Below are 22,244 nucleotides of genomic sequence, written 5' to 3'. Positions count from 1 at the left end.
GGCTTACACACTTACAGCTCGCAATGATCCCCAATGTACCCGACGGGGCACTGAGTGCATACGTATTCGTCATCTTCAGCTCCACTCTTCGATTGACAGTTGGGTGAGAAGTTGTTCTCCGGATCTTCCAAAGGACATGCACACCGTTTGCAGTCACTCTGGAGGCCGGTAGTAGCGTTGCCGTAGAATCCTGGCAGACAACGCTCGCAGTTCGTGCCGACGGTGTTATGCAGGCAGGTGCCACATGCTCCCGTTTCGAGATCACAGCTGGCCGCGTGTCCATGGCACATCGAGCAGGGGATACACCGACCGATCCGTTCGTGAGTAACGCTGGTTTCGAAGATGCGTACGTACCCGAAGGCACACTCTTCACACGACAAGCCTCGGTAGCCCGCAGGACACTCGCACTGTTCGATGAGACTTTGCGTGGACCTGTTGCTTGAGTCGCTTCCGGTGAACAGTTCCGCTACCTCTAGCACACTCTCCACCTGATCGGTGTGGTACGTTCCTCGGAGCAGCACAGCCTCGACATCGGTGAGAACCGCCATAAACTGGGTACGAGTGACTGGATCTCCGTGGTATTCCGTCCTCCGAAGGCGGGTGATGATATCCTTCACCGTTCGCGGCACATGATACCAGTTGTCTTCCTTGAGTGGGACGTCAACAGTGGCCCCTCCGGTCTCATCGTAGCTCTCTTCTCCATATGCTATCTTCATTCCGTTACGACCGACCAAAACGAGACTTGGTCCCACGGTCGGTTTCCCGCTCGTATCGCCTCGCACCGTGATCCAGATCATCTTGAACGTAAGGCGCGTCCCGTAACTCTTCAGCAGGTTGCCGAGATAACCCTCCGGAGCCTTCCAGTAGACAGCCTCAGTATCTGGCATCTCGAACATCCCGAACACAAGGTAGCCGGTCTCATTATCCTTCGTCGGTACGATTCTCTCGCTCATCGCCAGGTTGGTTACGGTCCAGCCTAACATCGTCTCGTAGCTAGCCGCTGCCACCTTCGCTTCGCTACAACTCTGGCCCACTCCGGAGCAGTAGCACTTCAAACAACCATCCGATTCGACCGCTCCAAGGGCGAAATATCCTGCGGCACACTGATCACAACGCGAACCGACGACATGTGCCTTGCAGGTGCAAACCTCATCACATTGCCTTCCGAGAAGCGTACCCCGAGAGTCACATTCGCATTTGGTACACCGTTCGCCTGAATATCCCGGGAGGCACTCAGTGCATCGAGGACCCGTGAATCCTTCCCGGCAGCGACACTCTCCTCCCAACGGAACGCAATCTCCCGACGTTCCCAGAGTCGAGCAGTCGCACGGAAGACATGGTTGTTCATGGCTCGGAAGTCGATCAAGTGGACGAAAGTATCCCGGAAGACAACGCTCGCAGTTGATTCCGGTGGTAAAGCCGGTGCAGTTCTGACACACGCCCCCGCCGCTCATCTTCCCACGGATGCTTATACTCAGGTGCTGCTCGTCCACTGTCTTATCGTAAGAACAAGACTTCGCATGACCGTGGCACTAAAACGAAGAAAAAGAAATCGTAAATTGATTAGCTTATCCAAAAGTGTTTCACTACCCGTCTTACCTCACACTTCTCACACTTATTCGCCCCAACTGGCGTCCCGATCCGATACGGTCTCTGGTTGTACAGCGGACAGCAGCGATCGCAGTGGGCACCGCACGTGTTGTGCACACATTCGCACTGCGGTTGATTATCGATGTTGTTGTCGACCGTCTTGCATTTACCGGCATGGCCCGAGCAGAAACACCGGCCACCGATACGCAACGATCGGACGGTGTAAAAACTGCGTTTCGCAACATCGAACAGCGAGCCCTCCTGGTGCGGTGCGGATTGGATTCGAAGCAGACGTATCCGAACGAACTGTAAGGAATAAAAGTAAAATATATGAAGTTGTTATTCTATTTACTCTAAAATAAATAAAAAAGAACAAATAAAATACAATCACAAATTTTGGAACTACTAAGTTTGCGGCTTTTTATCACTTTTTTTTTGTTCATCAGATAATACATTTACGTGGCTTTATCCCTATTTTTGCTTTGCTATAACATTGTATTGAGATATTAGAACCTCTACCTCTAACATGAATAAAACAGCAATAAATACGTTAAATGATCGCAATGGCGTTTCAACGCTACTTTCTTGATTCCATCATCGAGAGTCAATCAAACTAACGATGCAATTAGCTACCATTATCTCTCCATCATAATAATCCAATCATAAACAACAATAATCATAACAAAAACAAAAATGTTTTTAATTTTTTGAGTTCGTTACAACGCAAAATAAAATTTTTACCACTCCAAAACCCCGTTTACTTTTCAAACCACCTTCAACCGTCAAATCAACGCTTTGCGTATTGCATACCTTGCAGGCGCATCAGAACCATGTCGATGTCGAAGTCGATTTTGAGAAAGTATGCAGAGGTATGCAATTTTTCCAAAACATCAAAGCAGATGGGAAAATCTTACTTTGAATGAAGCTGTGTGTCTTTTATTCGAGAAATCACTTATCCAAATTCATTTTTGTGATCAATTTATTTCAAATTGTGACTAAGCATTTGAATCACCAAATCCAAAACTTTGTTAAAAAAACCGAACACACCGACTCTTCCCAGTAAAACTCTGCCTAAAGAAGGTTTCAGGGAGAGTCTTATTTACAATAAAAAGAACAAATCATTATTGAGCATTATGGATCCCTGGCAGACACATGTTCGGTTGTGTACAGCATATTAATTATCCCTTTGGAATCACAGCCGATCTTGGACTTATGAAAGAAACTTTTTAAACTTACCCGCGCGAGTGTAAAGTTCTGAAGTTCGGGTGATGTCGTCTTCTCACTCGGTCGCCCGCTGATCAGGGAAAGGTTGATTTCGCCGTTTTCCGCCGGTTCGAACGATGAAAACTGCGTCGAGCAGATCACCTCCGAGTCGCTTTTGAAGATGTAGTTGGCGCTGTAAGCCGGCAAACCGAAACGTTCTCGGCATTCGGCGTCGTCGGAAGCGAAGTACTGCCACGGCTCGTATGACCGGCCGTCTATCGATTTTTCCAGCACCCAGGCGGCGGGTAGCGGTGAAATGGCGGCACGCATCGTGAAAAACACTATCTGAAACAGCTGAAATATAAAGAAAACGAGATGCAAAAGGAAGCATGAGAAGAATGTACAGTGTGCACGTTTGGTGAGGTGCTTGTAAATGAAATTATTCAATCACTTGCTACCGTGAGGAAACGTTCAAATAGTTGGAAATAGAGAAAAGGAAGACAGGTTTACCGGCCTTCTACATAAACTGCAATTGAATGTGCAATAAAAATGTTCCGAACACGGATAATTGTAATGGCATGCTCGATAAAAATCGTTCGAAGCGAAGGCATGTGACAACAACGGCAAAGTATTTTAATTTGATGTTAAATTCGAATCGACAATACCTATGTGAAACGCTTTGAAGCGTTGTTCGAAAATTGCTGTTTGCTGTGTTTTCTTAAGATAAACCAAGTGAGTGGATTAAAATAAATCCCTTAAACCCTTGTTAGACTTATCGAATATTGTTAAATAAATAAATAACGAATTAATTAGTCGATTGTATCATTTAAGCCTTCATATAACTTATGTTATACACTGCATTAACTATAACTTTCACAGAATATGTATTTTCTTCCATAAATGTTTGAATTTCTGTTCAATTATCTATCTTTTACAACTATCAAACGTTTTGTAGATGGTTAAAAATGCTCTTCGATTGCACTGTTAAACATGTGCGCTTTTCCATTGAAATAATCGATTTGCCTTCATGCTGCAACCCACCGGTAACCCTTAATTGGCTCACAAATAACACCCACGACACTTTTCCCGCTTTGGAAATCTGGTCCGATGCAGTCCCAGCATCGACGTTGGTGGGTCTTCCGTCGTTTTCCGTAGAACACGTGCAACTGGCGCAAAGCAGAAAAAAAGTCACCAACTCCCCGCTATCAGAGATTCCCGGACGCTTAGGGAGCGCATACGGCGAGTATGGGTAGCGTAATCTGTTTGCCCGTTTGCGGCACGGAAAAATTCGTTTCTAGGGTACCCGCGGCCGGTACCATTTTTGGCCCGAACAAGCGACATGTCGGTCATTATTGTAGGAAGGAAAAACGAAACAAAACCGGCACAAAGCTGCATCGCCGTGCCGTGCTCATCTGGAGCAGCCGGAGTCGCCGGAGGAGCCTGCTTCCACCTGAAACTGATCGCGAAGATGGTGGCCACGATTTTTCGTCTAGCAGGAACAAACGAGCTGCTCCACCGCGCAAAACCTTTTTTGCGCTGTGGGCAACGTTGGGGGTGCATTTTTTGAAAATAATTAGCTTCAATCATAAAGTAGCTTCTAGGAGCCCGTAAAGGAAATAGAGCTCCGGCGCTTCAGTTGGAAGGGGTGGCGGAATGGAACCATCGATCCGGGGGTGGTCTAAAGTTTTCCCTCACCTTCCAGCCAGCAGTATCATAAACATCCGCCCGGTCTCGGGGGACTAGGCCTCGGCGGGAGCGATCTAGAGTGCGGACTGGATGGACTGCTGACGTGTACGAAAGTCGTGACATTCTCGCAGCAAACAATTATTTTGCTAGAGCCATTTATGGTCACAATTTAAAGGAGAAAAGTTCACGTATCGAATAATGCGACCGGGGAAACCGCGTCGGAGTCGGGTACGGTACTCGACGGCGCGATTCCAGACATGACCATTTTCGTTACGAGCCTGCACAAACTCGGACCAGCGACTCCAGCTGCATCCCTCCAGATAGTTTTGGGCCGGTCGTACGATCGGTTGTCAAGAATTATGTGTAAATCAAGCGAACGCGACACAAGTCGGCACCACTTCGCCGGCGAGGGTGAGTTAGGCGAGACGAATCGGAAAACCCTTTGCCTCGCCCTCAAACATGCGCTGCTTAGAACATTCCGGGCGGACTTACTCACGGCGGACAATTTGTGCGATGTGTGGAATGATGAACATGATGTTTGACTGTCGGGTAATGTCGGTCCGCGAGAAAACGAGTGTTTTAAATCGATAGACGTTATTCCGAACGTGAGAGAAAGAGTAGTAAAGTAAATCACATTGCTTAAAAATATAACAATAAAACAGTGTTAACTGTAAAAATTATACCAACGATCAACGAAACAAGAATCTGTCTTTTAATGCAAACGAATGATTTAAGCTATAAAAGTGCCTGACGGTTTAAGTTAATTAATAATTCGTTTCATGCATATTTTAATAAAAAATCGCAAGCATTGCTAATGCATTACAAACCCTTTTAAATGACTTTAAATTCTAAGAATCGAAACGATAAACATCCCATCAATCTACCCGGCATCTTCACTCAATCAGTGAACCAATCAATCTCCGTAGATCGAAGCAATTTCAGTGCATTTTTCCAAGAACTTGCGATCCGATCGTGTCCGCGCCCCATCCTCGATGCAGTTCCGGTGTGAAGTGTTTCCCTTTCTGCGCGTTTTTAACTCTCAATCAATCCCAGGCGCAAAACGCCTCCGGTAGATCAAAAGACTTCAACCAGCGGGGCGGCGACGAACCGCGCGATAATCTTAACGAGTTCACCGATACGCCGCGGATGGCGATCGTATGAAGATGTTTTCTTCGTATGGCTCTCGTCGTTCGGTACGGCAAAACAGCTTCCCGTTTTTAGTTTTTGTAATCCCTTCAAAAAGCTCCTCTTCGGAAAGTGGGTCACTGATTCTTTTCTCCGTCGTACGATTGAAAACCACTATGACAGAAGCCTGCCCGGCTGAACAAAGGTGAAACCATTAGGGTAAATGCGTACGCGTTCCACCTTCCGGGGGAATGATTATCGCTTCAAATGGACACCAGGCATGCCGGCGCGGACCATTGGTCCCGATGGCATTGTTGAGGACCTTTCTGTTTGACGAAAATAACCATTCATCAAATGTTAATCTTTCAACAAACGATACCTTAAACACCATTCAAATTCCTCGGAGGTTTTCTAGTGCCTCGGAGCGCAGTGCAATCCTAATTGTGGATTGCGTGGTCAGCTTACAAAGGCACTAAACCCTGCCTTGCACAAACAAATTGGACGAAAGCCATAAACATCACCGTAGTTTGAATTTACTTAGAAATTGCCGCCATTCATGGAGAAGATTTTTTTTAGTTTTCAATTTATGAATAGTACAAATATCATTTGCTCGTTGAAACAGAGTCTCAAAAAAACTACACACACACACGCAAATGAACAGCTAAACAATCAAGACACTCCTGTTACCTAGCGTTGGGAGGAGATAGATTTTTGTAAACTTTTTTCCGAACCCATCGTTTGTGCACTAAATTGTTCTTTCCGATGGCCGTAGGGTCACAACATTCCAACCTTCGTTAACCACCACCGTTTGGTGAATCATAATTGACCTTAGGGGAAGATCTTTAAGCAACATATACAATAGACCGGCGGAGTATTCCTTGTTTACACGATTCGTTCAACAACTTTACTAACCGTAAAAATCAACAAAACAGAACGCAGGGCGCATGGTCCGTTACTGCTGTTCGCTGGGAAATACCACGAGTTTCGGGCTTTTCTCGGAAATGCACTCATAGCGCCACGACGGGTGGTTGTAGGTTGTGTATAATTGTATGGCTTTAACAATCAAATATTGATTTGTGCTGTTTGAGGAACTTGAAAATATAAATATTTTTAAAAACGAATTTCTTTTGAAATATCTTAATCTTATCCTAACAAATATACATATTTAATAAATTGAGTGTAGAAATTTTAGTTCAGTGAACATTGTAGGATTTTAAAATTTCTATTGACCTTGGCTTGAACTAGTTTGATTAATAAGTTTTGCTTCATAACAAGTAATTTTCAGAAGTATACTTAAATGTGCAATCAAAGTCCCGCTAGATAAATCATGAATCAGATGAAAAATTGAACTTCATTAAAGTCCTTTAACCGTTTACAAAATTGTCCATTAATGGTAGAATTGGCTAAAATAGAAGTATATTCATCATAACTATCATTCCTTCGTAGAGAAACAATATCGATAACCATAATAACCGTAATGACATTGGATTCAGTTGCACCAGAACCAGCAACTCCGGGATACTCCAGGCATAAAAGAAAAGGCTTTGCATACCCGTTCCGCTCTGGATGCACCTAGCGGGTATGTAAATAAATACTCCAGAGAAAATGAACTGTTCCCCAGTGATCGAGTGAAGGGTGTCCGGGGTGCACAGTTGCATTCCAGTGAAGTGTTTTTCTTAAAGAAAGTTTTTTTAGCCGTCTTATACCTACGACACCCATGAGGACCTCCTTTGAGTAAGGTCTCAATCGAACGTTCGATGGAAGGTTTTGATTTAATTCAATTGCGCTTCAACCTTCTGCTCGCGGGCGATCGTGAGTGAACGGGGCAAGGGTGGGGGAAAAAATCATCAACGGCTCCCGTCGGTAACACCTCGATGCATCGGTGCAGTCGGAGGCCGTCCACCGGTAGCTTTTCCCGCCAGCGATGGACGTCAAGCGGCGCTTACTAATGTGCCGGCCCGTAATCCATGATTAGCAGATAAACATGCGAATTATTTCAACACGTTTTATCGCCAAAACGCATTCGATTATCTCGTCGCTCGATCGATGGTGTGTTTAGGTCTGGCAGCGCAAGCCGAGAGCTATTTTCGTTCAACATGTCCATTTTTTTTGCGGATTAAATATAGAGATGTTAGAAGCACGGTACAAACCGGTACGAGGCATTGGCCGGTTGAAATGTGTTATGAGATAGCATTTATGTAACGTGTTTGCTGATGGTCGGATTAACATGTGTTATTATCGATGTTTTACAAGCAATATGCTGGTTTGTATAATAAATTCCCTACGATATGTGCTGAACGTAGCGTTTCTCGTCACTGTATCTTTATATTTTATATTAATTGCTTTTCCATGGAATGTGATGTAAACAGTCGAAACTTGTTTGACCACGAAAAAGGCACGAAAGCAAAACTACAAAGATAAGATAATCTAACAATATTAACGCGATAGGAGAAATTAAATTAGATTTCTAATTGATTAATTTACAGTCCCAAAAATATGTTCCAGCTCGCGCATCGATCGTTTACCGCACACGATTTAAATAATCAATGCTCGATCGCTATCGTTTCGTTTAGGGTTACCGAAGCGGCTCGATCTAACTGTTCCTGGGTCTAATCGTTAGTAAATTTTCCTACCGGCGAAAAGCATAAATCTGTTCGATGAAAAATGTTTCGGAACATTCCCATCGACAGCCGACCGGTAGAAGCTGTTCAGAGGAAGCCTTTGCCAAGTGTGGACCCTTTGCCATCCCGGTTATCCGGGCATGAAAGATCACTTCCCTGCCAGCCAGATCCGCTGCTTGCGCGATCGGATCACCCGATCGGAGATTTGTGCGGGACGATAAGATGAAAAATGTTTACACGATCCCTCCCCGACGCTAGACGCCGGAGACAAACGGTACGAGAGCAGAAACGGGGGAAAATGTGAGATAAATTAATGACGTAAAAAATGAGAAAATCCAACCGGAGCTACCAAACAACGAAACGATGGTGGAAAAACTGCAAGAGGGAGCGGAAAAGGCTGTGACAAAAAATAAAACAAATAAACGGAGACAGTCGTGTGGTCGTTTGTCCCGTTTGCTTGTACATCGGTGCTATTATTCACTGGCCTGTCGAAGCCAAATACCTCCCAGGATATTGTCGTGATTAATTCAACTACACTTCAGCTTGGCTGAGCAGCTTCTGGAAGGCACACCATGTCGCCCGATGGTGTAAATGTTCCTCACGACAAAATGCCCGAGCATCCGATCGTGATAAAGAGGAAACTTTGCTGCTCGTTATGAGAGTTAACAAATGGGGCCGGCGTTGAGATAATTTCGTTTCCAAACCACTCAATTATCAAGCATGGGAAAACGGTATCGCTATCAGCGCAAATTGTGAACAATTCAATAACAATTCACCATCGTGTGGTACGTAATTCATCGCCGTGGAGTTATTACACATTGCGCCTCCGATGCACCAGATAAAAAGGTCATCGTCTAGTGCACCCGTTCCGAAACGGAGAAATGGATAATTTGCCTCTAGGACTCAATTATGCAGTTTCTCCGCTGGGGTCCAATTTCACGATCGTCATATGACTCGCTCCTCGGGCCATAAAGAGTCGTGTGACTGCACACCGTCGCATCGAGTGACTTCCACCGCGAAGCTAAATGTCTTAATTTGGCCCGACAAACAACCCACAATCATGGCTCATAAAATACGATTAGTTAAGTGAACGCGTCCTGAGTTCCACCATCCAAACCCGATCCCTCCATGGGTGTACTGTTTTGGGGTTTGGTGTAGTTTTTTGTTTATTCTTTCATTCTCGAAGCGGAACTACGGAATCGTTTAATCAAACCGAGTGCGCTTCCAAAATCTCTTCCCATTCCCGAGCGATGCTGGACGATTGGGTAAACCCAACATTGGCCGGGGAAGGACATTGGCCGCGGTTAGTTTGTTCTCCCACACGGCCCCTCGGGCGAGGTTATTTATTCCGGTTTGAAAAGTTGCCCCAAAAGATCGCACCCGACTGGAAAGATGCATTCGCAGTGGACTTCTGCTTTCGCAATCCATGTTTTGTTTCAACTGCCTAAAAATAATCCGAACGATTACATTCATTAATTGTGTCCGTCAGCAGAAGGCGGAGAAGTGATTTTTTGTTTGTGGTTTTCGAGTTGACTTCACCAAAACGGTGTAAATCGTTGAACGCTGCCGGGTTAAAATAAGGTAAGTCAAAGAACAAACGCAGAAACCTTTTGCAAATTGAATTTCATTTTCGGTATAGTTAATTTATAAAGCATTGGAAGGAAATAAAAAATAAAGCATTTCAAATAAAAATAAAATAAAACTCAACAGAATTTACGATCCCTATTGAACACATTTGATTTAAGACAAATTTCTCAATGCTTTCAAAAATTTTCATAAGTTTTCGTAAGTTTCTACAAGGCCACTATTTTTATAAGTTCTGTCGCTTTCTTCATTTTTCTTTTGTTCTGTCGATGACGAATAAAAAAAACGATTTAAAAACTCCACAATGCAGGAGAACAGAAAATGATTGCCAATCAGTGTGCATTTGAGTGTATGTGGGAGTTACTTTCGAGGATAATTTATTGAATCACCCGAATGGATAAGGTGCCACCGCGTTAAGGACTTTGCGGAGAGGAAAATAACACACTTCCCTTCTTGAGACTGTTTGAAGTCGTACTTCACTTTACCACCCTAGTTGATCCTCTTGTACAAAAAACGTAAAAACAAATTCAAAAACAATGTTCTTGGCGGCATATTCGAATGGAAAAATAAAACAAAACCTTCTCCGTTCGAAATGGGCAAACAATCTCCAGTGGTTGTTGTTATTCTCACCGTTCGCGAGATGCATTTCTTCAGCACTCGACCGTCGTATGAATGTACGGTAGAATGTACCGGAAGAAGAGCAAAGCAAACGTGTCACGCCCAGGTTCGGGGGGGTTCAAGAAGTGTGTTGTCTTCGAGTTAGCGATCATATTTCAAGCGCACCGAAACAACCGAACTACCGCAGCGCTCGCCGGGAGCATCTGTTTACAAATCACTTTTCCGTGGTTAGATGCAAACAAACTGGGCTGATTTTATAGAGTTTTATGTTTAACCTAGGCGGTCGAGAAAGTGGAGGATTTTTATGAACCATTGTAAGTATTACTACACGCGTTCTAGAATTTGAAGATCCGAAGTTGCGATCAAAATTTTATTGCTCAATCGTGTGACCTTTGTTTTTACTTTCAACTCATGCCCCTGAAATCGTTTTAAATACCATCAAGCCACTAGCAACGTTTAAAACAGACATCATTCAGTCATTTCCAGTCTTGCTAATCATACCTTGTGACAAGACGTTTCCATTTGATATATGAGTGAGTGATACGACCAGCCCAACGCCACGTTCCATCTCAATCTCCACACGTGAAGGCACAATCTTCAATGTAGGGCAAAGCGCTAATCTGTCCGACGGACGGAAATTTAGTTCGTTTCAGTTTCACCAGCCAACCCGTCGACGGGCTCGAACGAAATGTTGAAAAAGGGCACAGCTGCCAGTTTTCTCAACGAATATGCGAGATCCCCGAGCACGTGTGGTACACGAAACCCTAAAACGGGGGCCCTTTAAGCGTCGATTGAGGTGAGTTTTCAAGCGAAACGAAAGCAAAAAAGACAAACGACCGAACCTTCCGCTGAAGGGCCCTGCCCCGGAACGAAATTGGCACCGGAAACGTAGCTGGCTTCGGCTTGGGAAATCGCTTGGAAAGTCTTGGTAGAGAATGTGCATTTTTGGTCGCTTTTTGGGAGTGAAGGGCAGCTCGACCCCAATGGGGAAGGTATGTTAAGCCCTTTGTTACTTTTTGGGGTGGGCAAAGGGGAGGCAATAATGGAAGCGAAGAAGAGATTTATCGAGAGGAAGGAGATTTAGCTTTTTGGGGGATGTTCAAACAAATGATTAAGAATAAAGGTTTTTCCAGCATAAGATGTATTTTAGAAAAAAAAAAATTGATAAGACATTTTGTTGAATAATCACAAACATTAATTGATTCGTTTTTCACAATAATCTTTATCAACGCGAATGAAGAAATTATGTTCAACTGTATGTTGTGAATTGCAGTCACGTTATTCGATTCCAATTAAGATCACAAAACGCACAGAAGTACTTTCCAAATTCCGATTCCGGGTTTCCCTTCAGGTGTCTTCCGTTCGCGGCTCAGAGCAGAACACAAAAAGGGTGCATTCTTTCCAACCCGCAGTTGCAAAGAAACTTCCTTTCACTTGCTGACAATGCATAACAAGATGTTTGGGCACTTTTTTCTTCAATTTGATCGCATTAAAAGCACGCCCTCGGATGGGCTCAACGCGTCCATATGCGTCCACGAAATATCCTCGCCGATCCGTCCACGATGGTCACTAACGGATCGAAATGTTTAAAAATAAAGCAAAGCGACAGTCAAGGTTGTGCCGGCCGGCTTTTCCTGGCCACTCCAGGTTCAAGCACGTACGCAGCATTCGGTTCGGCCCATTCGGCCCGGCCCGGAATGGTACTCATTAAAACATTCTTTTTGCCTTTCCCGGACCTACGGCACTCGCTGTAAAAGGGTGGACGTACCATAAACAGTGCGCTGATTGGGGGCTCGCGGGAAAACGGAACCACAAACCGTTCCTGCCGAGGTGGTCCCGTCGTCGGCCCGGGACATGGCCATGCCCATATATCCGCGGTGCGGTCACCAAAAACAGGTTGATAGCATTGTCCGCTTCCAATTATAACGAGACCAGGAACGCGGGAGACTTCCCAATGCCTTGTGCGTGGTAGATTTTCCCGAACACATCCCGAATGGGCTCCCATTCCCGGGACGGTGAGTGGCCTCGGGCCGGTGAGCCGGAGTGCGGTTCTTTACCGCCGGTCGAAGATTGATCCGATCTACATTGCCTTCCGTGGTTGTTCAGAGGTTCCCAAAAACGGAATTCTAACCCGATCGACTGACGTCCATAAGGAACAGCGAGCCTCCTAGAACCCGCACGTACATCTCCCAGCCTGAAAATGGTTCACCAGTAACGGAACGGTTCGGTTCGCCGGTGAGATAACGGGCGGACAATATACATTGTTTTCTATGTTTCTTTTCTTTTTGCGATCTCACATTGATCCCGTTTGTACCGTTTCGACGTAATGATGATTCGAAACTGTCCATAACCAAATCAAGATTGTTTGTGTAGAAGAACCTCATCCTTAAAAGGATCTCGATACAGCGGCTTATTACCTGTTGCATACTGTTCGCAATTATTTCGATAAAGAGTCAAGATAAATGGCAATAGGATATTGAAAGTTGTAGATTTGATAGAAATAAACATATTTAAGGACTTCGTTCATTTCATTTTTTCGATTTCCTAGGGAATGAACTCCAGAACTAATTTATCAAATTGCCTCGAATACAAAGAACGGCTTTTTTCCAAAAAATACAGTAGATATTTTCTTTTTGCATTTTCTAAAAATTGAACCTTTCATCCTATAAAGTACTTTGCCTGACTAATGAGATTCCACCTGACCAGGTCACCAAATTCACATAAATAATAACGACAGAACCCTATTCAACCGCATTCCACATTTGGTAAACCAATTTCGGTTTATTTTATCGACACTAACGTATTGGAAATACTTTGAACGAGTTGCCCTCGAAAATTGAACGTTCCCTTCGCATCGAAGATGCTGCGTTCGATAAGTGATGTTCCTTTGAGGAACAAAAAAGGTTCTCGTCTGCACTCTACGGGGTGCATCCGGAGCCCACAAGATTTCGAAAGCACTTTTATATGTTCCTTCCCTTTCGCGGCACGGGTCAAGTGCAGTAACCAACTGCACCGAAACACCGGCGAACCTTTCGCGGGACCGAGATTAATTGCAGGGCCATTTTTCAACCTTCCTAACGATCCCGAAATCAAAACCCGGTTCGGTTATCCAAAGATGGCCCTACGATCGGTTCGTTGTTCGCCCTACGGAAAGAAGAAAGGAAGAAAAAGTACAGTAGACGTTGGGCCAAAGACGCGAGCGAGAAATTTCGCACGATAAATGCGAAAATGCGGTGGACTGGATGAATTAATTTAATTATCATCCTGCACTGACGCTTCTGGGGCGACGTCGCGCTCTTTGATGGTCGCCACTACATTCACTCCGCTAAAGAAGGTAATTATTTTGCGCTCGGAAAAATTTCGTGCAACTGTGCGGCATCGTTAAAGTACAATATCTTGCTTCGTGTCAAGCCGTTGGGGCGTACTTTACACCAAGAGGTGGTCATAAAACAAATTGGAGGAAGTGAAAGAGCGACATTCGTGGTCAACCATCATTAATTACTCAATTTGGTATCATTTAAAATCTTGAGAAGCACAGCGAGCTCCTGGAATTTTATAAAGCATTGCTGTGCACAGTAATTGATTCTGAATGGGGTTACTTTTAAACATACTCGAAATAAACCATTTACATTTAATGCATAAGACTGGTCTTTAAATTCATGAGTGTCGGAGTTCTCTTTAAATTGTTTTAAAATTAAATGAAGCAGAACCTCTCACGAAAAAAAATAAGCCCAGAAAATCGAGACGAGAACAAAATCGAATTAAAATTCCTTTTGAATCATTCGTCTCCGAAACATCCCTCGCCAACCAAAGGCACCCATTGTTCTTTTTGTCATGTTGATGAACTGTCACGTGTGCGTCTTGACAGCTAAGCCGACAATGTCGTACGTATCCATCATGTTCATCAGAATTTGAAAAACCATGTCGCCCCCGTACCAGAAGCGGGTGTAATTCCACGATAAAACCCAAATTAAACATTCCGAAAATCTTGACACTAATTTGATGACGGCCGCTCGCGCCAACGATGCTTCCAAAGATTCCCGATTTAAGGCGGATAATCCCTCCGGGCATGTGCCGCCCCGGCCGGGGGCTGCCAAGCCGAGCGGGTCATAATTTGTATTCAAATCAAATCGACACCTTCCCGTAACGGATGATGCGATCCCTTCGTATGCTGCGATCGTCTGGGTTGAAAATCCCCAGGAAAATCTTGCAGCGAGTCGCGCCAGGAAGAGGAGACTCCCTCTTTCGTTCGGCCAAACCAGCAAGCGGGCAGGCACGCGGCCGGGAAGTTGCCATAAACAGAACCAACCGGGTCGAGAGCAAGACCCGGCGCGAAGAGATGCAGAGATTAGAAACAGATGCACCCGATTCCGGAACGGTGCCCTGAAATGTATCCACCGTTCTGGTGACCCATACCCCATTCGTACGTTCTCATCTGGCGCGCTCCGAGCGTCTGGAATCGGTTCGGTTCGTCCCACGTTTCTCGTCAGGCGACAAGTTCTCGGAAGGTGAAGCCATACGCCGGCCGACTGAGATGCATCTTGGGAACAGGTTAAAAAAATCGAAACACAAAATAACACACTCAGAAAAGATAAACAAATTTCTACATGCACACAGCCGAGATCACAGGTTAAGACCATGAGTCACAGTGGGACAAGGCAGGCAGTTTCGTGGCCAAACCATTGACATCAAATTAGAGCAGACGGAAACAAGTCTTTTGTTGGAAACTAGGAAGAAAACATATTCTTGTTGTAAAACGATGATTAATTTCCGCGTATGATTAAGTTTTGTTTAGCTTTAAATATTTTGGAACAATTTCAAAAGATACTTTCAAGCCGCTAAAATTATCTTAACTGTGTGAGCAAAATGAAATAATTGTATTTAAAAGTAGTAACTGTATATATTTTCTTTTATGAAATATTTATTTATACGGGCAGTTTTCGTCTTAAATTAATTGCGTAAAGGTACAACAATTATTAAACTATTTTGTTATAGTTTAAACCATCCAGTTTTTGTATATTATAAATCCAACTATGTTTGAACTCATTAAGTTCAACATTTTGCATATTATGCGGTGCTGCTGCCGTTTAAGAATTAGATCAAGCAAATCCTACCAGAAACTTAGGCATTAAGGCTTATGGATCTCGATTTTCATTTGATAAAAAACCGTAATGGATAAATTTTCACCACCTTGCGACTGTCTTCTTGCTTAGTGTCATCTTCCGATCGAAGCAACGTTCCGTGCAATCCTCACACGATGCACCGAGGATTTCTAAGGCTTAACGGCACTAGACTTCCCTCAACTCGTCGGATTTCGACCGTTCTTATGCCACTTTCGCCCCCATCGCCAGTGCCTCCCGCCCTCGGGCCTTCCAGCCTCCAATGATCCAACATGACACTTGGAACCAAACAAACCCGCCCCGAAGTGTGAAAGGTTAAATAGCCCTATCGAATTCTTCCCTCCCAAATTCGGTGTGTCGGGTGGTTGGTGCATCAACACTTTGCGGCTTTCGCGACCGACACACACTTCAAAGCAAACCGAACCGGCCGCCCGGTACGTTTGCGTGGAGTTTCGGAAGAAGATACCAGTTTTGGTTGGTGAAATCATTTGCGCGTTTTTTTCTTCTTCTTGAGACCGTCCCCATCGCTTACCTGGCCAAGATCGAGATTGATCGTCACGCGATCGTTTTTGGCGCCCTTCTGCAGCGTCGGACTCTGCCACCAGCTGTTCGTCCCGTCGACAATGTTCGTGATCGGGTGGCGCTTCTCCGGGTCGGGATTGTTGGCGTCGCAGATGCCGCACTGCGAGCCGCGTGACCTGCGCCCAAACGTAGTAAGTGGAGCGAAAATATGGAGGGAAAAACGAAAGACAAAAAAAAGCGACATATTAAAATAAATACAGTGTGGAAAAAATCTACTAACGGGTGACCCGACAGGACACCCAAACTCGTCAACCGAGCGATCGTCTCTAGCATGTCGTTTGTGTCGCATTTTATTAAACTGTATATGTGCACGAGAAAAACATAATAAAACTCGACAAACAACACGCCGTGGCCGACATTCTTACCGTCCGGTGCTCTCCTGCGTGGCGCGACAGTACTCCTCCCGTCCCGTCTGGCCGCAGGTCGCGTTCACGGAGATTGTCGCCCTGAGGGCTACATTAAAAAACGATGGCCACAAGCCGGACGCCTTCGGAAGCTGCTGCTCGTAGTCCGCCGTGGACACCGTCAGGCCGGAAAGTAATTTTAGCTCTGCAAAAATAAAGTCACACGAAGAGAACGAATTATGAATCGGAGATGACAGAAGGAAAAAAAGGCACATTAAGAATTCCGGAGCCAACGATATAATTAAACCGCTCCAGTCGGGCGTTAGGTTAAGCGCAAACAGACGCACGATGATTTTGGGTGTTTTTTTTTAAAGCAAGGTAATAATTTTATTTCTCCCCCCACAGATCATCATCGAAAGCCTCTGTATGATCCATAGATCAAAGTAATAATCGTTCTAAAAATAAATCCAACTCAAATCCCCCGTGTGTTCCAATGCTTTCAACCTAAAATCCTATTCCTTCACCTCGTCAGCATCGAAGGTCATAAAGAAATCCAGCCCGGAAATCCCGGACCATCTGCCACGCTCTACGCAAGTGTATGTAGCATGAAGCAAACCTTCACAGGGGGTCATTAAGTTATTTTCACCCCGAAAACGCTGTCTTTGACACGGTCATTTTGACAGTATTTTGAAGGGAAGCGCGACCCCAAGTGCACTCGGGAATGGCGAGTGACACTTTGAAGGAACGATCTTCTCACGGCACATAAATTTCCGATCATTTCCATACAACCAGGCACACCAGGCCGTTATTGGGCATTTTCCTTTTCTTTACCAATAAATTATGCCAAAGGGAATGTTTTAAATTGTGCCGAAACTTATGACCCCAATTTGGTAATAAACAAAGGCAGAACAATAATCATTCTGACGTATCGAGCGGAGAATTACTTGTCGGGAGATTGATGAAATTGCATGCCTTATGATGGTTGGAACCTAAAGTTTACGAGAGCCACACATCGTTTGAGATGCAGGTCGAGTGCAGTGACAACTTTATAGATAGCCGGGTGGCTTATGGTCTCTCAGAAATAAACAACCTTGGAAATCATACCACTGCACTGGGAAGAGGAGGAGGGGTGAGGGGAGAAATAGATGGATGCTGTATGCATTTATCTTGAACAAAGAAAAATAATCGCTTTAGCCGGGAAGTGAAAAAGAGCAACGGAAGGGCAACCGCCTTCGAGCTAACGGGACCCCAAGCTTGGGTGTATATTGAGATGTTTGCTGGGCTAAAGCCTACCCGAGAATCTGCTCAAGAAGCCTTTTATTATTAGTTTACGATGTGTCGCTTGCGCATCGTAATGGCAGTTTTATGATGGACTAATAAACACCCTCCACTAAAAGCTAGTGAAAGTTTGGCATCAATATAAGTATGGTTTTCTTAAGATGAAACTGTTGAACAAGAAAGAGATGGTGAGGAAGCAAGGCAGCAGTTAATGTAATTAATGTGGTCTGTTGCTGTGCAAGCTCAACGAAATTGAAAATCACTGTATCTTTATGAGAAATTTAAAATCCTGGTAATGAAAATGATTTTTATTAATCAACACAACAATATGGAACTTTTCAAACCATTGTTCACTTTGGTTTGCTAGAAAACCAGAAGCACCATGATGCATGTGCCTTCTCGAATCCCCCCAATCAGCTTACATATTAAATACAACCATCTGAAGGTAAGGAAATGGCCACCGTTTAGCTTGACCAAAAAAGGTTCTCGCGAATCCACCGAGACACTGTCACGGCACGAATTTGGCGAAACCACTTGTTGCACGACGGATAAAATATTCATCCTTAAGGCCCTTCGGCAATGCCGACGCTTCCCCCGGCCCATCCTCCCATCCCTTTCTCGCCACCTTCAAAGCACCGACCTGCCGAAAAATACTGCCCATGTTCGGTTGTTTTTGTAGCCCACTGCATGGTTTCCTCGCCGAACACCGAGAGCGGGTGAAAAAAGGCACTATTTGCCCCGAAGATACCACCGCCGCCGCCGCATGTGGCGCCCTTGGGGGTGGTGGGGAAACTGTCTTCCCGTTTTATCAATTAGGCAATATTTCATAATTAAAGACACGAGAACCTTTTCCTACCACGACGCTGGGAGTTTCCTCTTTTTTTGTTTTGGTGGGGGTTGAGGAGAAGGGGAGGCGCCAAGTGAACACCGTCGCACGGAGGGGAACACGAAATGGCCACGAATACGACGACCACGACGGCAGGCTGCATTATGAAAATTTAATATTGATTTAGTGTTAGCGATCAGCGATCGTGCTGCTGCTTTCGCCTGCAAGCTTCTTTTGACTTCTAATGCAACCCGTTATACGTTTCCCCCATTCCATTCGGTTTGCGTGGTTAAAACGTCTTCATTGTGACCGGCGTCAGTTTTCCTCCTCCCTTGCAGACTCCATTTTCACACACACACACAGCGCACCGCGTGAATCATGTGCATATGAATCGGTGCAGCGACAAAATTAATGACGTTGGAGGAAGACTCCTATTTACGGAGCGGTTTGTTTCCTAGGATCTCTGTTCTCCCGGCCGCCCGAATCCCGCCCGATAGCATAAGATTGTAAATGGAGATATCAAGCGAACAAACCGCTCAACGCTAGCGATAGGAAAGCTGACTACTTTCGTTCTTCGGCATGATTTATTGTGGGCATTTGTCTTAAACGGCCGTTGTCGTTTTCTTTTTCCTACTCCACAAACCGTCAAAGGCACCCCGGCCTCTCGGCTTAATGATCATCGAACAAATCGAGTGTGTTGCTGCTTCCCACGAACCGACATGGTGGCGCACGTACGTGCCGTACATTGTCGTCTATTTAATTAACACTTCCCGCGAAGCCATTATGCTGCACGGCAAAACGTTTGCTGGTGCTTGATTGAATCGTTTGAAGTTTAAAGAGATGTACTTAGCTATTAATACGCTGGTGGCATTTATTCACCCATAAATCATTCAGGGGTAACATAAACAGTTCCTAAGCAGTTTCCTGCTTCCTTGAAGGTAGCTTTACGTAAATCGGTTAATCGAAGAAAAAAGAAGTTTTTTTTTCTAATTTTTTTGAAAAAAGCGGTTGAAATAAATAAACATTCCACGAAAAATATTGTGAGTAAAAATCCTTCAAACGAAAACAACAGAACATTAGACGACAATTAGAAAATTAATTAATTTTGGGTAAGTAAAAAGTTACAATCAGAGATGAAGAACCAAAAAGAGTGAATGGTTTTAAAATACAGAATTATTTAGCTAGCTCAAACATAATACAAGGTGGAGCAGATAACTTTAATTAATCGCTTATTTACAAAACCTGTTCAAAATAAGACTTAATTGAAAGATGGGTTTCCGAAATGTTGTTATCATCCAAATCATACAGCATTTTGCTTCCTGCGACTTTGGGATTTTCTAAAATATATTGTCTAAAATGACAAACTTTGGACCCTAAAAAAAGAATCCTACTTTTAAAAAAATTATTTAATTATTAAAATTTTAACAACAATCATAATTGTTCTAGAGCAGCATCATCATTCCACAAACGTCGTAAGTTCTTCTCAATCTTCAAAGAAAAAATGTTGCTTAGATATAGTTATTACTAACTGACGTTACCATAAAGATGTTTATGCTTATTTCTTTTCGGTTTTACACGAGTTTTGTTTATTATCGCTTGGAATGTAAAATCGTACAGTTCAAACGAGATCGTTTGCCTTCACAGATAGTTTGATACGTAATTTGACGGCTCTGTTTGTCCATACCTTTTGTTGCACTGCCCAATAAAAAAAAACCACATGGCCACTAGAATGTGGCCATACAGAGGTGTATTTAAAAAACAATCAAGCTACCTTCACACAAACTCCATGCGATTTTTCGATGCAACAGTGCGCAGCGTGCGCGAGTCGTAAAACTCCTTCCACCCATCGTTCGGATCATAAATATTCAAATCGTTGCCGGGTTTATGAGCGCGTTTTATGCCAAATTAACTTATAAATCGATGCTCCATACCTTTAGCCCACGATCAAGCGATGAAATGCTGCAGGGTCTCGCTTGTTCCAGCACATTTGCGTGTTCTTTACTTCCCCTCCCGAGATGATGCATTGTTGTTGATACGTAAAGAACAGCATGAATGCACCGGAATGTACCTGCCTTCAGGAACTCGAAAGCGTTTTCCTCACGCAGAGATGTTCCAAACCAAATATCGATCAGCGCTGCGAAACATCTTATGCTCCATTGTGCAGCAAGCAATTGGATGCCTGAATTGGACGTGAAAAATTGCGATACAATAACAAGATCGGACTTCATAAATTTTACTGCATATGAAAAATAACCTTTGTCCGTTTCGGTGAGATTTTGGAGGTTCCCCAACATCACTTCCAACACCCAGGGAGGGTTTGTTGTGCATGATTTGGTGCGTAAATCATAATGTTTCAGATCGGCTGCGCCCGATTTTGGAGCCGCTTTTCGCTGCACCGTTCCAGGGATGCACATTTATTTCATCAACCCATTACACGTTGCGCCGATACAGGCCACTTTCCGATCGGCCACAAAAATCGAACAGAGAGATCTTTTAAAGCAGCTTACATTCCCGGCCAACATTACACCGCACCGACACGCGTGGTGATCAAAAGGAGAAACCCATCACGGCGGTTTGCTGATGGATTTTCTTCGCGCGGTCGCTTGTGGGGAGGAAAAGAACCAAATTTAATTTTACCAACAATAAACGATGTTTGTAAACACGACCGACAGCAAATACATGCAGATACGCAACGGAGAACCGACCGAGTGCGTGCTGCATCATAAGGATGTGCATCTTTAAAAAAATGCCGTACGCGTTTGCGCCGCTGCGTGTGTCTGTTATGCATTTTTGTGTAAACAAACACGGACGGTTTCTTCGAACGGGGAAGCCAACAACGCAAGAACGGGGAGGGTGGTGTGAATAGTTCTAAGGAAAACCCGGACGGCTGCAAAGGGTGAGCCATAAAATGCATATGCAATCTGGGATGCTGGACTTACCAGGAAGCTGCTTATGGCCAGCCGAAAGGGAACACATGAAAAGTGGCTGGTACCGTGCAGAAATTTTAATTGACTTTCCATGTTTACTAATTCCATCGGCTGTCTTATTATTGATCCACATTTTTTTAACCAGATTGTCTGTTAATGGACGATTTGTAAACATTTATGTCTTGTGTGCAAATATACGCTTAATGGAGATCAGTTGACATCATGTGAAACATGGTCCTCTTATTAATGTCAATGTGTCTATTAAAATATTAGACATTTTTGAAAAAATTAGATCAAAGTATGAATAAATGCAGAACAATCGAAAAAAATGTTGTTCCGCTCTATTTAATCACCTACTCGATTCGTCTCATGACAAGCCATACCATTGGAAAACAGTTTTCCCGTTAATAAAACTCCCAGCGAATGAGCCATAGTCGCCGGTACCGCTCAATTGAAACACTTCGTCAAACCGCGCGCTAAGACGCATAAACACTTTGACCTCCACTTACTCGCACACACAATAGTATAGCATGCCGACCACGCGACCCACCGGGCGTGGAAACTGCTCAAGTAATGATCTACTTACCCTCTCCCACCACGCACCATTCCTCGTCCGACGAGCACCACCCTCCGACGGAGAGATAAATCTTTTTTTACGGTTTGGTGACTAATGGCGCACGTCTACAAACGTCGGTGACTTTTCCCTTCATTCAAACAAACCGTGTTTTTTATGTTGTTGT

At 44.3% G+C, this 22,244-nt stretch overlaps 1 protein-coding gene across 1 annotated transcript in view; it reads right to left on the bottom strand.

Moving 5' to 3' along the window:
- LOC131293266 (laminin subunit alpha-1) overlaps positions 1-22,244 on the bottom strand; it is a 94,230-nt gene that overhangs the window by 55,497 nt on the left and 16,489 nt on the right. The window contains exons 2-6 of the mRNA XM_058321347.1: positions 16,495-16,678; positions 16,080-16,245; positions 2,827-3,147; positions 1,600-1,896; positions 16-1,532 (exon numbers count right to left, since the gene is read on the bottom strand). Of these exons, the coding sequence (XP_058177330.1) occupies positions 16-1,532; positions 1,600-1,896; positions 2,827-3,147; positions 16,080-16,245; positions 16,495-16,678 (2,485 nt within the window). The remainder of the gene's footprint in view (positions 1-15; positions 1,533-1,599; positions 1,897-2,826; positions 3,148-16,079; positions 16,246-16,494; positions 16,679-22,244) is intronic.

Source organism: Anopheles ziemanni, chromosome 2 (assembly GCF_943734765.1).
Source record: "Anopheles ziemanni chromosome 2, idAnoZiCoDA_A2_x.2, whole genome shotgun sequence".
NCBI classification, from domain to species: Eukaryota; Metazoa; Arthropoda; class Insecta; order Diptera; family Culicidae; genus Anopheles; species Anopheles ziemanni.
This window is presented reverse-complemented; position numbering and strand designations above follow the sequence as displayed.